The 17,684-nt window shown below is 38.5% G+C and overlaps 2 protein-coding genes across 2 annotated transcripts; one reads left to right on the top strand and one right to left on the bottom strand.

Moving 5' to 3' along the window:
* Positions 1 to 522: 522 nt before the first annotated feature.
* On the bottom strand, positions 523 to 17,388 carry gtf2f2b (general transcription factor IIF, polypeptide 2b). The gene is made up of 8 exons (XM_026909864.3): positions 17,212 to 17,388; positions 17,022 to 17,095; positions 16,568 to 16,586; positions 16,061 to 16,205; positions 3,596 to 3,677; positions 3,405 to 3,504; positions 3,187 to 3,330; positions 523 to 825 (listed from the first exon to the last, which is right to left on the bottom strand). The coding sequence occupies exons 1-8, from the start codon at positions 17,278 to 17,280 to the stop codon at positions 694 to 696; spliced, it is 765 nt and encodes a 254-aa protein (XP_026765665.1). The 5' UTR covers positions 17,281 to 17,388; the 3' UTR covers positions 523 to 693.
* Positions 8,971 to 10,936, top strand: kctd4 (potassium channel tetramerization domain containing 4). The gene has a single exon (XM_026909849.3). It carries the CDS (start codon positions 9,426 to 9,428, stop codon positions 10,371 to 10,373), a length of 948 nt encoding a protein of 315 aa, XP_026765650.3. The 5' UTR covers positions 8,971 to 9,425; the 3' UTR covers positions 10,374 to 10,936.
* Positions 17,389 to 17,684: the final 296 nt, after the last annotated feature.

Here is a 17,684-nt window from a genome sequence, read left to right as displayed (position 1 = left end):
CCACAAGACCTGCCACTTTGGAGATGCTCTGACCCAGTCGTCTAGCCATCACAATTTGGCCCTTGTCTCTCAGATCCTTACACTTGCTATTTTTCCTGCTTTCAACACAACAACTGACTGTTCACTTGCTTCCTAATATATCCCACCCCTTGACAGGTGCCAATGTAACAAGATAATAAATGTTATTAAATTCACCTGTCAGTGGTTTTAATGTTATGGCTGATCGGTTTATATATATGCCAAATTTTACAGTATCTTCCAGATTATATATATATATATATATATATATATATATATATATATATATATAAAAATCAAAGATTCTCAAAGATTCTGGAAGATACTGTAAATTGTGGCCTATAACTCTTTGATGCTCATACCTAAAGCTGCAGTACATAAATGTAAATTGTGGTGAATGTCATCTGTTACGACCAAACACTAATACAAAGACCTAATTTATACACGTGATGTGTTGAGTAAACATTCTGCTATGTTTAATAGCAGTGCACTGAAACAAAAGTATTAAGCAAATTCACATTTATTTCATTTTCTATTCAGAACAATCCTATTTCATGCACACAAAACAAATATGCTAATGGCATCTGTTGTCCAAACAAAAGTAACTGGCAAGAATAAAATAAACTGAAATAAATAAATGATGTTTCATTAGTGTAAGTGCAGCCATGTCAGATGTTAAACCATCTTTTCTTCTTCATTTTCTTCTTCCTGGTAGTGGCGATATTCTGGTTTCAGCTCCCAGGTACTTTTGTGAGGCCCTCTGGGATTGTAAACTCCAATTTCACGCAGAATTTCTTTCAGGTAAATCTAGGAATGTTTGAACTGGTTAGAGCTCAAGAGTCATGTGTTATCCATAAAAACAGTGCTACAATCAGGCAGCTAGTTAAAGAACCCTCACAATGATGATCATGACTCTTCAGTATCTAAAGCTTTGCCCCCTCATAAGGTGACTAATGTCAAAACAGCTGGTTTGCAGCTGGCAAAAATTGTTCATTCAAGCCCCAAGAACTGGTGATATCTGGAGTTTGAAGTGACGTCATTCTGTCACCACGGCAACACGTTTTTACATGAACACCATTAAAAAGAGATGTTAACACTGCAGCGTGGGGGATTTTTTAAATTATTTTAAAAAGTTGCTTCTGCAACAAAAAACAAAATATGAGCTTCAGCACTGAAAACTTTTTTCATGGTACATTCAACTGTCTATATTGATAAAATATGTATCTGATACAGTTATGCTTTTCCTAAACAGTTATAATGTTCCTAAAATCCTCCACAATTGTCATTATTTCAGTCATAGGCATATTTTATGAAGCTGATGCTGTATGGCTCTTATGCTGTTGTTTTGTTTGATGGTTTCTTGAACAAGAAGTGCACATCAGGACTGGGATCCCACAGGACACGAGAAAAGAAGTCGTAGTTGTAGGCGGTCAGATGTGAAGCTCAACAGACAAAGAAATACTACGTTGATTAACATGGGAGCGTATTGGACGCAACAGGCTGCTCGGTTCATTCATTCCTTTATCCTTGGGAAATGCTTCATCCTGGTCAGGGTCAGTGCAGGTTAAATTGCTGATTTGTTAAATAATATAAAATATCTAAAATGATCTAAAATAACTGAGGGAGTGGGTGGGATTGGTTAAGCTTTCTGCGGGAGCCGTAAAAAAGAAGCTCTCTTCCTTCAACCACTAGTTGTTATTAAACATCCAAGGAGATCATGATGGGGTAAAGAAGTTGTTTCAACCATCTAAACAATCATACTGTATTCACTGTACTAAAAACAAAGCAAAGCTAATGCAGCTAATATGATAATGCCAAGGTATACCCTTGCGTATACTACATGCTTCATTATATTCAGAGCAATTTGATGTAATTAGAAACAGTGTCCACTGGAGGTCAGTAGTTAGCATGGTTTTGACTACCATAGGCTTTAAAACTTTCCCTGCTCCTGATTAGTGTCATAATTCAGCAGGATTGATATGAGTCATCTAACTTCATGACATTTACATCTCAAGCAGGGAGAAATCGAGACAGTATTTATGTGGTAGTTATACTTGAGAACGGCAAGAACCCTTAACAATGATAATGCAATCAGAGAGCAGTTCAAAGCCCACCTGAGGAGAAACGCTGTTCTAGATTCACTTTGTATTGTATTATGAAACCAGGGTCAAGGGTAACTATTTCAGTGCCTCTTAATATCAAGTCATATTTGACACAAATACAAATATCACTCAATATTACAACACTGTACATCATCTATAAGGTCATAAGTAGCTCCCAAATAGTAAAGCCTGCAGCAGTGGATTAGGATTTCAATTAAATGAATGCTTCAGTGTTTTAGAATGCTCCAGATCCACCTAGGCCCTGACCAGAATAAAGCAGTTAGTGAAGATGAATGAATGAATGTCTTGGATTATACTGCTAAGAAAGCTTTAGCTATCATTGTGGTCCTTCAAAACGAAGCACTCGTAGGTTAGTGTGCTTTAATACTGACAGCTACAAACAAAATAAAACTGACTATCAATAACAAAGTACACTAAACCAGCATCTGAAGGGTAAACTGGATTCGGAAATTTGGAACTCTCATGCATATAATCAAAACAAGCATCTCATCCAGAGGTCATGTTCAGAAACCAATTAAATCACTGGCCTGCATTACAAAACCCAGAACTATTTTAAGACATTTTTAAATTCCCTACACCAACCACTGGCTCACATCCATACAGAGAGCTGTAGTGTTTGCAAAGGCACAGACGTACAAGCCTGTGGGGTGCAAATTTATAGATACAGAATATGCATGTACACAGCTTCTCATCATCGATTGTCTACATTATAAATGATGCTTTCCTTAATCTCTTCTTTGAATAAATAGGTCTTTAGGAATTCATGTGAGGATTCAATCCCATTACACAGTGTCAAATGCATGTCCTGGAGGGCCACTGCCTATAGAGCTTTGTTTTATTTCCTTCTCCGGCATTACATTAGTTTGCATCAGGTGTATTACACAAGATGGAACGTTACATTTCCATGACTCTGACTAGGTAGTAAAGTCCGACACCCCAGGTTTAGATCATTATTTTTCAACATATTTGTTGAGCCACATATGTTAAGATCATTATTTTTCAACATATTTATGGGTCTGGCTGACTCAGGAACATTGTGACTCACCACAGGTTGCTTAGTGATCTCCACCAAATCCTTAATGTTGTAATACTGGTGTTTCTCGAAAGCAGAGAAGAGCATTTCCAGAACTTTCTGCTTGTCAGCCCTGGCTCTCTTGCCTTCCTCTTTCTTTTTCTTCTCATATTCCACCTGTAGGCAGAGAACTCATATAATTAGGTGTACACATGAAAAACACAGAGACAAAAATACAGAAGCACACTTACATTATAGGTGTGATTAGACACAGGTTTGTAATTGGTGGTAATTGCTTTCTCCAGCTGCTGAGACAGCCGGAGCGGCTTCATTGATTCCTCAATCTGTAGTCTGCAAATGATATACTTAACTTGTTAACAATTTAACTTGGCAGTGTTGAATACTGAGTACTGATTTTCTATACACCACTGGATATCCTCACTTCTTTAACTTCATGTAGCTCTCATTGACTGCAGGTCTGCATTCAGCACGTTGTACCACCATGCCTTCAAGTGTAATCTGGTCTTTGAAGCAGAAAAAGTATCATTGTTCATTAATATGTGCATTAAACATACAATAAATCCATTATGACTTGTATAAACAAACCCAAACATCATATTTGCCAGAAAGCTCTTTTCAACATCTACTTGTACCATGAATACATAGTGCCACTCGATAAAATCAGGAAGAGAAGTACTGAACAATGCAGAATAATTCTTTTCAGAAACAAGCACCCTCAATTGTAGTGTTGGCATACAACCCCTTTTCAAAATTCAACTTGACATTTGCAATCTTGTGATTCAGGCAGGTACTTTCAATGCCTCAATACTTATGTTTTCTGTTTTATTAATAGTGGTCTGACAAACCAGTGATAAATTTAATCTACTGAGCCTCCCTGAACTTTGCATAGAAATCCATTTTACTCCTCAGCTCTTTGCTGCTGGCATTTGTTGTCATAGTCTAAAGAAGACTGATCATTATCTAACCTCTACAGGCCCTGTATACATCCACTGATTGCAAGAATACACACATACCAATCTCCCACTCACAAAAAGCTATATGTTTAGTTTATAAACAAGCATTCTTGTTTTCTTAGTGTGACGCCCTTATCTACAGCATTGTGTAGTCTGTGTATCTGTGGTCTTGTGACTAAATGCCTTAATATTTGATAAAACTAAGTGTTCATGTATCAAACAATACCACTAAAGGTCATGGTTTTGAAGGCTCTCTGGTCCAACAGAAAACCTTTTAACAGCATCACAAATTCATCCACAAAATCCATCACCGGTCTTGCACACAATTATTAGCAATTACTGACTGATGAGTGCAGGAGTACTTGTTGGAGTGACTTAATAAATACACCCACTTCTATTTTGAAGCATCCATTTGCCTCACAGTAACACATGGTTCAGCGGCACAAGAGGCCATGAGGTTTGGATATGGGATAAAAAAAATAAAAAAATAAAATAAACACCCGATTGTTCATGCTCTTTAATGTTACACAAGAATGATCATACAAACAATATCTGAGAAACCTTCAGTTATGTAGCAGGAGGCATTCACATCCACGCTGAATGGAGTTGGGGGTGGTGTAGGCTGTGGGCTGCCAAACCGCTGCTGAGATGTTGGCAAGGTTAGAGGTCAATCTTCCGCCCCCTCACAGGTTACCATCCGTTTTGCTCTGCCTGGGCTCAAAACATCCAAACATCCTGAGCCATCTACACACACACTCTCTCTCTCTCAACCCCCACGTACTCCAACCTGTGTGCACCAGTGCCTTGAATCCCCAGACTTCTCAGCTTATTTGCATATGCCTGCTGTAGAGCAATCTGATGCATCTTCCCCATCAACCCCATCAGCTAATTCAGTTGTTCCATCTTTCTGTACAATATATGGCACATACAGAGCTTTGTGATGAATTTTTCAGTGGGTTATTTATGCCTTGCAATTAATCTGAGAGACAATTTCTCACTTTGGATTGTTTTTGGCACCCACTTTTAACTGTGAATATTGCTCTCTTGTGTTTTAATCTCAAACTCGGTAGATGCTGAGGAGGTGTCAACCATACTCTTCCATATAGAACTGGAAATATGGAGAGGGTTTATGAAAGAAACACTGTTGTGAAACACCACAGGCATCAGAGTGATCTCAGTTGGAAAAGGTGGAGGCAATCTTTATCATCCGTGTGACATTTTCTTTAGAACGTCTTAACTCTTGTTGCCACCCACCACCTCCATGTTATGCAATGACGGTCAACTGTAATTTGCAGTTTCAAATGGCAAATGTCTCATGTAAAAGTCTTTCCTCCAACAACTGCCAATCAAGTGATTTAACTAACACCTCAGCAAACTATGAATAATTTAACAGTGTTACCATTTATAGAAAATCTTGGCACAGCAAATAAAGACTGTGCACTATAATTATCATCAATTAGCCTTAAAAACATTTAAAATTAGAGTGACATCTGGTTGCGTGTATACTCAGTTTTAAGGGAAAGTACTGAGGAAAGAACTTTAGCTGAACTTTTTCACTACATTTCTGTCTGTAACTCAATAGGTCATTATTCATATTCATGATATGCATTGTGAAATCTATCACAATACACAGTGATTCGATAACATCCCCCCTGACAGCTGTAATTAAACACAGCTCTGTTGAGCTGTTACTCATAGCTCTGTAGCAGTTTTAAAATCTAGGGTAATACTTAGAATGGCACAGGATCCTATGCTTTAATATACAGAATATGCATATGCAAAGCAGAGAGCATGAATTTAACATTTACTGTGAAAGTCAGCATCAAGTGCCTCTCCACATTAAGCATGTCTATCTTACTAGTGGTTTTAAAAAGGCTTTCTATAAACATGAGCTAATTAATGCATGGTCACATGGTCTGTATATTACTGTTAAACCATCAGACCTTTCATAAGAGCTGGACACTCTTACAGTGCCTTAGCACTGCCTGAAAACTGAGTAAAGGAGGAACACAAATATACTGTTGCATACTGTTACAAGGGAAAATAAGTTGATTAAACATTCATCTAGGACTGAATGAAACAACTAGAACCAGGGATGCCACAAGTCTAGTCTTTCTTGTAACTAATTTGTATGCCTGAAATACCCTTAAAATATACTTCAAAAAGGAAGGAAGCTATTGAAGAAAAACTATTTCAGACATTGACCTTGCTGTTTTCAAGGATCAATTCCAAAATCTAATCAGTTCATCTGCTGGTTACAATGATAATTACATATAAACTCTACAAATATTCAACCACTCGTTCTTGAAAAAGCAGACAGACGCACGGACGGACAGACAACCCGAAAACATAATGCCTCCTCTACTCAGTGGCGAGGCATAAAAATACATGTGCCAAATAAAACAGCCTAAATTATTCAGCTTGAAAGCACAAAACAAGTGTATGGATACTATAGTGTATTGTGTAACAATATGCACATTTTCAGGTTTTATACAATTTTTGCTTGAAATAAATATATTAATCCTAAAGAAATTTAATTATATATTACTCAAATTGATCTGGTTCTGTATAAAACTTTAATATACAAAATTTTAAATTAAAATACAAATTAGAAGCATTTATTTTGTCAGCTATATGTGTGACACATACAGTACAGTGGAATTCTTTCTTCGCATATCACAGCTTGTCAGGAAGCTGGGGACAAAGCAGTGTCCCCGGAGCAGAGAGGGTTAAGGGCCTTGCTTAAGGTCTCAATGGCAGCTTGTGGTGCTGGGGCTTGAACCCCCAACGTTATGAACTGTTGAGCCACCACTAATTAGTGGTTATATTTAATTGAAACGAAGTCTGTTTGGCACCTTGTATTATATGTGCCTAAACTGTCACAAAAATGACCAGTGATCAATTAGTGGTTGTGGCTATGCAGTTTTCCGGTAACTTTTTCTTCAGGTAACGATTCCTCCCACCTCCAGAAAACATGTCGGTAGGTAGATTGGCTATTGTAAATTGGCCCTAGGTGTGAATTTGAGTGAGAACGTGGGTGCATGATTCCCTGTGATTGACTGGAGTCCTATTCAGAGTGTATTCCTGCCTCAAGCTGAGTGTTCCTTGGATAGGCTCCGGATTCAAAACATCCTTTATCACGATAAAGCGCCTACTAAGGATGAATGAACGAATGAATAAACTGTTAGATCTCATTTATCACAAACACCATGCTGTTTTTTTTTTTTTTTTTTAATTACCACAGGAGTCTTAGTGCTCGAAATAGCCTTTTGGAATGCCTATGTTAGCCCCCTAAAAAAAAAAAAAAAAAAAAAAAAAGCCCCTTAAATCCCAACCACTCAAATTCATAATTAACTTCAGAAAAACTAACTCTGTTTGTGCATAATATTACCAAAGCCCTTCTACGAAAGTCTGTTCACTTGGCGGCCAATCTGGCAACAATTCTGAGCAGTTATTTTCTGTTAAGAACCAAGCTCGTATGTACTTGAATGGAGTGAGACACAGACAAGAAACAAATTGACAAGATGGCATATCAGATATGGATGTCCAATAGGTCTTTGTCCTAAGATCTGACAATAATTGTGCAAATAATGTGTAGTCTTTGGCTCCTATTACACAAACAAAACATACTGTATTTTTCATGGTTCCTCCAGGTACAGCAGTTGTGTGTTTCAAACACCCTCTATCAATGTAAGAAATACGTCTGCACTGCTGAGTATTACACACTGCATTATTCATGTTTCAAGCAGTGGCCTGTCTCTGCTCATGACATCTCTAGGACAACACTCTCGTCTCCCACTGTACTCTGACAGTATGCACACAGACACCTAGTTTTTCAGTCACCTAGAGTAAATGAGTGACTAAGGGAGTATCGATGATACAGTTTTAAAATTTTGATGAAGTTTTGAATGTTAATCTCTTCTGTTTTTTTGATACTGTATGAAAAATCATTACACTCTCAGTATTTAGCTTCTCCAATGTTAACCAGTACCTCTACCAAGTCTCTTTTTCAATACTGCCTTCAAATGGTTTGTAATCGCATGAACTGTTTTCCTATTCAATTTCAAAGTCTCCCTTGAGAAATGCAGACTGTAACTTGATTTCCTATAAAGCTTACGAAAGGCACTTGAGACGTGCTCTAAAACACTCTTAAGGTGCATGCTCTAAAGCTGGAGCTGTTTATTACTTTAAGTGGTCAAAAGATTACAGTCATTTATTAGTAGGAAAGGTAGATGCCCTCAGTGTTTAAAACAATGGAATTAAATTAATACAAAAGGTTGATGCCAAAGAGCTCAGCTCTCCTGACCCAGGGCAAAACAGATCATTTGAACTGACTGACAAGTTGTCATTGTTGACAGACACAGCAGACAGAAATGCCTCAATGGCCAAGTGCAGAGAACGACGCCAGAGACACATTAACACAACGGTCTGTGTAAAGGCATGTCTCCTTAGCGACAAACAGACGTTGCTTAGGCTGTCTATTATTGTCAGCCCACATTCTTATGGTAATATTACAAAAATATTGAGTCCTAAACCTGGGAGTGTTTTTATAGGCTAATGACACAGTGTAGTATCTCTTGTGTAACATATTCTGAGGTGGCTTGAGGTCAATTAAGTGCCAACTACTTTCTCAGCACTAGTTACGAATCAAAGCCTCTACCTTAACTGATAATCTGAGTGCTAGTAATTTAATTTCTCACTAGAATGTATACAAGCATCATAAAGAAGATACAGCCTTTCCCTGTTAGGCCTCTTAAAGTACGTGTGTTGTATTGGCTACACTTATGCCTTCTGAAAGATGAGAAACAAGTCATTTACATAAACATGCCAATGCGCTGTTCTCGATCTGGCCGTGTTTGTTTATGAAGCTGCCAATAGTCGCTACAAGCACACAATAAGAACAGATGGCCTTCCAAAGCAAAGACTCTGACAAAAGAGAACTAAAATGCATTTAAACTTTAACATCAGTATACCCCCCATTTCCAGCGGCTCAGTTTAAGCCCAATGTTTTAAGCTGAGTCTATGCTGTTTGGCCAAGTCCTCTAAGCTCACAAGCTGCTGCCCAGCTGATGATCTCTTTCATTAGAGCCAAATGAGTGCTAATTGCTGAACCAGAGCGGAGGAGCACATCGGAGTGGAGAGGTGATTAAGTCCAGCCTTTAAAGTGGAGGGGAGGCAGGGCTGCACAGGGCTCTCTCTCTCTCTCTCTCTCTCTCCCCCCTTCTCCACTGACGCAGGCAAGCCCACCCTTAACAGCCCTCCTCCTGCAAGTGTGTAAGCGTTTGTGACCGTGCTTGCATGCTCTTGTATGTGTGTTTGTGTGGCTGCGAAAGGCTCTGGCACTTACTGGCAGGGCTCAGTGCTCCCGCACTCAATGCCAGCGCCGCTGCTATTTGCTTGCTCGCCCGCACACACGCAAACACACTCCTCCCCCACACACACTCTCTCAGGCTGGGCTCGGGAAACGGCATGGAATGGAATCTCAGAAGGATGGAAAGCGAGCTAAGGCAGATCAATCCGGACTTGCTGCAGCCCAGCAAGAGCTTTAAGAAGCCCTCCTCGGGCACCATCACCCTCAATGTGGGGGGTTACTTGTATGCAGCACAGCGGCAAACTCTAGCCAAACACCCTGGCTCTCTACTTGAAGAGCTTGTCAGTGGTAAGAAAGCTGTGCAGCATGTAGACTCCATGGGCAACACGTTTATTGATCGTGATGGTCCTGTTTTCCGTCACATTTTGAATTTCTTGAGGACCGGAGAGCTGATCCTGCCAGATGACTTCAAGGAACTGGCACTTCTACGGCGCGAGGCTGACTTCTACCGGCTGAGTGAGCTGGCCCAGGCACTGCAAGAGTGGGAGCAGCAACAGGCAGGTCAGCGTGAGCCTGCCTTCCTAGAGGTGACCGATAGCCATGAGCGATCACACGGCCTCAAGATCTACTGCAGCGATGCAACCTTCATTGAGAAAGTCAAAGCACGTCTGGTGCAGATCTCGAAGAGTCGTCTGGATGGCTTCCCTGAGGAGTTTGTGGTCTCGTCCAATATCATCCAGTTCCGGCACTTCATCAAGTCCGAGCAGGGTTCACGTCTAGTGCTCAAGGAGGACAGCACCTTCCTGTGCACTCTGGAGACGCTCAAGCTTGAAACGGTCATGATGGCTCTTAGAGCAGGCTTTCACCTGCTCACTTGCCTGGACAGTAGCCGGGGATCAGTAGTGCAATGCGAGGCTCTTCACTTTGTCAAGTGACCCAAACCAGCACAAAAGTACCCATCAACCCACAATGATGTTTCCAGCCATCAGCACAGGACCTGCACTGTATTCACAAGAGAACATTCTGCAATTTATGCTGCTTCTGCCTTCCTCCAGCTCCTACTAACCAGCCTTGAGAAGTAAAAAGAGGTGTTCTGTATTGTGTTTTCTTCTGGCATACTCTGTATAATCTTTCATTTGACACAAACTAGCTTTTTTTAAAGTAAGACAAAGAGAATATGGATAATGGCTTCTGAACTGCAATGTATAGAAAACCTTTCAACTTCTTTCCAGAATCTATTCAGATCAGAGGAATTGGTTCAGGTTCAGAACAGGTTGCATAGGTGCAACTACTGTGATGTCTGATCAACAGGTTGAAATACATAATGCATGTGCAAATATTATTCCCCTTTGGGAGCAAATGTTGTAATTGCTGGTGTTGTGAAAAAGTAAAGTTGACAGCAAAATCTTATTCAAAACCTGTGAATGTTTTGCAAAATAAAGATTATAAATAGTAAATTGTACTACAGGCCTTATTTAATGTTTGTTATATCATTTTATTTGTTTGTTTTTAAAGAGTACAGTAGCTTTTGTTGGATTAGTTGCCAATTTAAATAACTTAACAGAACAGCCATCTATATAATAGTAATAGAGGGGCTGTGTATACTCTTGTATACAGAGTTGCATGGGTTCAGTATAGACATAGGTAAAATGAATTTCCTGAGTAAGACTGAAGACAGAAACTACACTGTGCCCTAAATAAGTCTGAAATATTCTGTATGACCTAAAAACAGAGGACCGTTGTTCAATAATTATTAAATTTCTCCTCAAGCACTGATCCTAATTTAAAGTAGCCAAGCTTTTACTTTGTGACAGAACATAAAATATACCATATACAGAAACTATGTATAAATACAACCATCCATGTACACATGGTTTTCAATATGCTTGTAACATCTGACATTTCTTGTCGATCATTATTTTATCAATGATACACTTGAAAAAACAATGAGATAATAACTTTTCCTACTGCTAACATAAAATTAAAATAGCAAAGCAATGCTATAGATATTAATTAAACCTATTTGTATCCATACAGCTATGAATACCAAGTACATAAATATATTGGTGAATGTTGATGAATACATTTGTTTGACGCCAGTGTAAACTCGGTTACAGCCCAAAGCCAGTCATTTTCAAATGAAGTAACTGTGGACATATGGCTACACCCACAACAAGGCAGACTGCATCTCCACACACAAAAATACATCTGTTTCCATAGAATCGGTCCTGCACCCATCTCCTGCTAATGAGTCACAATGAATAGTTGACACTTGAGGAGACAGAATCATACCCATCCCCACAGTTTGTTGTGAGAACATCAAACTGAGTTTCATTTTTAATTGCAGATAAGGGTCATTCATTTTTGATGAGAGACTGTGGGGCTTATTAGCCCTTATCCATGGCTGATGATGCATTTCTAACCCGCAGGCATCAGGGCAACTAACACCTTGCGGTGTGGGTGGGGGGGTAAGGTTGAGCGCATTTATTTCAGATGTAAGAGCCATTAACTGCTCAAATATTCATGGATTAGTCTCACATCCATTTGCTGCCAGGCAAGACTCCTACATTACAACAAAAGCCCACTGATTCTTATCAAGTGTTCCAGGGGCGACATGACTAATATCGTTATAATAATTAATTGGTCAAGCTACCATGTGAATTCAAGGTGGCACATACCCTTGAGGGATCTCATAAACACATTTATATCTGTACACAGAGAGGCAGTCACGATGAAGATGTGATTTTTCATGTATTTATTACCTTGCATAAATGTAAGGCCATCACCATCTGGAGGTAAAAGAAATTCTTTAATTTACTCTGTCATCAATTCCTTCATTAACGGATTTCTCACACAGTTACACTAAGCATGCAGACAAATATTTCACACCACAAAATCAGACAACATAATATATTCTAATAAAACACGCACATGTCTCACAAGCATTTAAATGCCACTCTTGACTGGCACCATGCCATTGAATACATTTGCTTCCTTATCAAGCTTAGAAAAAGCAAGCAAACAAGCAAAAGCCTGCCCACTCAGTAGTGAGGTCTTGTAAAGACACAGTATCTTACACAGAGGCGTAATGATAAACTGTGCATTTCTCAATTAGCCAGGGATCACCATTAGCATTCTTTCAAAAATGTAAACTGCTAAAAGAAAGAGAAATTTTGGGCATCACAATGCCAGAGGGACCAGAATCTTAAATAGAATCTTAAACAGATCACAAGCATTAATAATGTGTTTTGCATTACTAATGTGAAACGCTAGGTAGGTGAGAATAGATGAGTGTGAAAAATACAAAACCTATAAACACAAAACTTCAGAACTATTAAACTTGCTCTGCTTATTTTTAATACTAATTTAGTTTAACAAGAGTGGTTTCACAGAGATTAATTCGACAACTTCTAGAGGGAAACAAATGTACTATACTACATAGGCATCCTGCACAGCTACAATGATGCACAATTCCTGACCACATAATGATCATCTTACCAGATGATACTGCATAACGCTAATCTCATTATCAAGATATATCACCCTCAGAGACCAACCACTCATTGACACAATCATTTAGTAGTCACGAATTTGAATATATTGCACCATCTCTTGCCTATAATTAAGAACTGTATAATGATCAGGTGCTGTAACCCCTACAAAAGTGACAGTGACAATCCAGACACTTAGGCTGTCTATATGTTAATACAGAGTCTCTAATCAGCTACTACGACTCATATATTTACCTCTTTAAAACATGCTTCGGGCTAATGCTGTTCTCCATACACAGAAAAATAGAGAAAATGACTGGAAAAGAGCCAACTAAAGCCCCACCAAACCTTCTGCACTAATTATCTCAGTCATCTGACTCCTCTGTATTCTATTCCTTTCTATTTTAGGTCACGGAGGAGAAAAAAATCTGTGTTACTGTGTGCAGCATCGTTTATGACTTTTTATGGACCCAGTTCTCAATAACTGTTGTTTTAAATAAGTACTGTAATTGTGAAATGCCTTTCGATGCATGTGTATGCTTCAGCTTTCTGCTTTTTTGCTCTAGTCTGACCTGGCAACTGACTATATGCGCCTACGTGAGTCAGGGAAAGTTGACTTCCCAGCCTGTCACTGGGTGAGAGGCAGTGCTGTTAACAAGCGGTATCTCACATTTGACTGCGACACCTTATTAAAGCCTCTGAGGCACATCCATTCACCACCACTCGCTCAACACACACACACACACACACACACACACCCTTAACAAACCACACAGGCCGTTCACTTCAGGAAGAGAAAAGACCCACTGTTGAACGCAGCTTCGCCTCTTTTTCAAATGCCTACCAAAACACATATATGCATTTCTAATTTCAAATGCCATTTGGAGCCTGGGGCTCTCTGAATTAATGTGTGTGGAGCATTGGATAATTCTGAGAGAAATAACCACTAGTCAGGAGCCATTCAAGCCAATCTTGTTGCATTCAGGACAACAAGCAAAGGCTACAATAGTACACTGAGAACACAAACCCAGCTAAAAAGGTTTGATAGAAAACAAGTGTCAAGTTCTACAGCTATAGATTTTTTCATCTTTTGCTAATTCATACAAATAGGCTCATGAAATATGTAATGAAAGTTTTCTTGCCAATCAAAACTTGATACTGGTGGACTACACAATGAAAAGCTATAATGTATTATAACCCCTACATCTTCAAAAACTTTAAATTCTCTCCAACTTACTCTGGTTTAATAATGGGAGACCACAAGGAATCGTCTTGGATATATTTGAAAACCTACCAGCTTCAACTAGCTTTATTGTTCAAGCTAAATCAATCCAGCCAGTTCAGAATAATTCAGTTGTATTGCAGTCTAAAGGAGGCTTCTGCTTTCTAATTTCATTGCTGTAACCTGTTTACTGCAGTTTTGTGTGTGTGAAAAAAAGATTTGTACAAATGTTAAAATTATATTGCGCTGAACAACCATATGTCTGTAGATTCTCTGAGAAATTCTTAGAGTGTTTGGCAGCTATGAGCATTTATACTCCGTAGCATTTGATGAAGTGTTTTTCACCCTGAACTACTTCAATTCATAACTTACATGAAAAAATATTCCCCCTCCCTTACCACCCCCATAGGCCAGAGAAAGCTTTTAACTGAAGCGAGAGCCTCTATTCATTGCCAACTTCGGTGGCTAACCTGTTGCTTAGCAACCACTTAATCAATACCTGCGGCTTGCAAGAGCTAGGCAGACGGCTGCAAAAAATATTCATAAGCAATGAGAACAAAAAGAGAACTAGAGCTTAAATTCCACATTTTGTTGCATTTGCTTTCAGTCATTAGCTATTTATACTTAAATAAGCCCCTACTGCTAAATCACGCATCACCACATCAGCATATTAGAATTTTTGGACATGGTTGTGGTCTTGCAATAACCACACAGACACACACACAGACACAGACACACAAATAAGATACAGTTCAGGTTGAACTAGAGGTTGGATTAAGACTAAAGGTTGGACACAAACCCAAGTTTAGTGTTTGATGTGTTATATTTGTAGATTTGTTTGTATCTAAAGCTTCTAAATATGTTTAGGCACATCACATTGTACTATAAATGAAGAGATATATTCTTGAGCTTCTGGATTCATTTCATGGAAACTATTCTGAGCTTCAGACAACTCGCATGCATGCCTTAAAGGAAAACTCCACCCTGAAACATATTAAATATGATTACATTATTATATTACAAATATTTGTGATATGAAATGTGTTTATAGATTCTAGTGCTAATTTGTTGGTGGATATAGGACATTGCTAGTGTCGATATTATGTTGTTTAGCAGGTGAAAATTTTCAAAATATGAGCTCAATAGTGATAATCAGCTTTCACTGTTGGCTCCTTTTCTCACTCACAATTTTTTTAGCAATGTTTAATATCATATTCGTGACTGAATGATTGATGATCCAACACAGAAGTAGGAAAGATAACAAAAGCTGGACTCCAGGTTCCAGAAGGCAATGCAGCTATACCAGTAATTTGCACCATGTTATGGGGCATGGTGGGCAACCAAAGCAATCTATGAGATATCAAACACAATGGCTTTAAATGAGGACAGCAGAAGCATGGAAGTTGAAGCTTTGGAACCTGATCTGTTTGAGCAGAGTATACAGATAAGGAGGTGAGAGAGCTAGACAGACTAAAAGATTAAAGTACTTCTCTGCTAAAGTAAGGGCTATTTCCCACTGGCACCATTACCAACAAGCGGCTGAATGGCATTGTAGGTAATGCAGGAAACTGTTAACCAAAGTGAAAACAGACCACTATGTCAATGAAAGAAGTTTAAACCAAAAATGTCAGAATCTTGAACACCACTGAATGTCACATGTTAAGTGTAAATATTGTTATGGAAGCACATTAAGCATTCAGTATTTTAGAATTTAGTTTTTACATAAGCACATTCATGTTTATGCACATTAAGCATAAATATTGTTATGGAAGACTTCCAGGATAGAGCTTTTCTTTAATGGCTACTCTGCTATACACCGCTACTGTAGATTCTATTAAAGTAGGCATGAGATTTCAAATTTCTTACAGACTCCTCCTTTCCATCAGAAGTGTTTGATGTCAAGGCTCACCTGAGGAGTTCTCTGTAAAGACGGCCAGGGTCTGGCCCCCCACAGTCTGCATGGTGAACGGATGCTCTCTGGGCGCTCGCACTGACATGGTCTTCTCCCCCGAATGTTCAACCACACTGAGGTCTTCATTCAGATTGAATGACACCTTAGAAACAATAAGTCACACAAACTCTGCCATATTCTGTGGCACACTCAAATGCATTTTCCAAGGCTTCTGGGGTAATAATAGTCCAATACGCTACTCCTACACCATAAATCACCAGTTACATCAGGTGGCAAACTGAAATCATTTAAGTCACGCTTTTTTTCCCTGAAGTCATATAGTTCACATCCTCTCTTTAAATTAATAAAGCTGTAAATGTAGACAAACAATATACATAGATACCAACATATCTGACCATTCAAATGTACTTTTTAGCTGTCAACCACTTTATTATTTATTGTTATATTTATGAATTTGAAGAGAGTTACTTTAAAACATCACTGAATGTCTGTTGAGATACTTACCACTGTTTTTCCTTGTTGTCTTGTAGAGGTGGAAAAAAGAGGTTGGGAAAGGAAGTCAGAAATATTCTGACAAAAACAGTGGACTGAATAAACTATGTAAGGAAAATAATGCTAGTACACACTGCTGATAATAATAATAAACTATGTAAGGGATATAATACTAATAAACATTGCTAATAATAATAAAAATAATAATAATAACAATAAAAATCTATGTAAGGGAAATAATGCTAATAAACACTGCTAATTATAATTTAAAAAAAACTATGTAATGGAAATAATGCTAATAAACTCTGCAAATAATAATAAACTATGTAAGGGAAATAAAGCTAATAATAATAAACTCTGTAAGAGAAATAATGCTAATAATAACAATAAACTATGTGAGGGAAATAATGCTAACAATAACAATAATAATAATAATAATAAACTCTGTAAGGGAAATAATGCTTACTTAGTTATTTTAAGTTTGCCAACTTCTCCTCGTCCAGATGCTTTTCCCCACTGTTGTGCCAGATACTTAGGAATCTAGTGGGGGAAAAACAACAGGGCTACAACATCTTTATTTCTTTCATATAGTCACTAGTATAGCAATAAATAATCTAGCAAATGTACATTTTGAAAACTAAAGAGACTGGGCGAACCTTGACCAGCCAGACGCCGGTGTTTTGTTTGGCTCTGGTTAAATCCACATCGCGGCCTTTATCAGACATGGCTGCGGCCTCTCAGCTCCTCTCACAGGCCCGAAAAACGCCGCTGCTCGCTTCAGTCCACGGTGAATATACAGTAATGTGGTAGGCTTATGTGCTTGAGCCATGGCCCAAAGAGTGCAGTGTGTATATATACTGACACCTAATGGTCATTTTGTAGAAAATGTTTAATACAAACGAACCGCAATACTGTTATACATAACAGTCACAAGTGGAAATGTAGCCTAGCTTCAGCATGAGAGTTGTGTAAATATTACCTTAAAAACAGAACTAGATGTGAAAGCTAAGCGCTAAGGCAAGACACTACAGGTACAAACTACCATTTCTCATCACAGGTTTTTGGATTTTTGGATAAACTGCATTTAAAATGTCTTCTCTTAAACTTAAATATTAAAAAAAAAAGAAAA

Source organism: Pangasianodon hypophthalmus, chromosome 5 (assembly GCF_027358585.1).
Source record: "Pangasianodon hypophthalmus isolate fPanHyp1 chromosome 5, fPanHyp1.pri, whole genome shotgun sequence".
Classification (NCBI taxonomy): domain Eukaryota; kingdom Metazoa; phylum Chordata; class Actinopteri; order Siluriformes; family Pangasiidae; genus Pangasianodon; species Pangasianodon hypophthalmus.
This window is presented reverse-complemented; position numbering and strand designations above follow the sequence as displayed.

Coding starts and splice junctions, on each gene's coding strand:
- kctd4 (XM_026909849.3), top strand. CDS start 9,426: ATGCTCTTGTATGTGTGTTTGTGTGGCTGCGAAAGGCTCTGGCACTTA.
- gtf2f2b (XM_026909864.3), bottom strand. CDS start 17,280: ATGTCTGATAAAGGCCGCGATGTGGATTTAACCAGAGCCAAACAAAAC. Junction 17,096..17,211: donor CCGGCGTCTGGCTGGTCAAG/GTTCGCCCAGTC, acceptor TTCCCCCACTAG/ATTCCTAAGTATCTGGCACA. Junction 3,678..16,060: donor CTTTACAGAGAACTCCTCAG/GTGAGCCTTGAC, acceptor TCTGCTTCAAAG/ACCAGATTACACTTGAAGGC.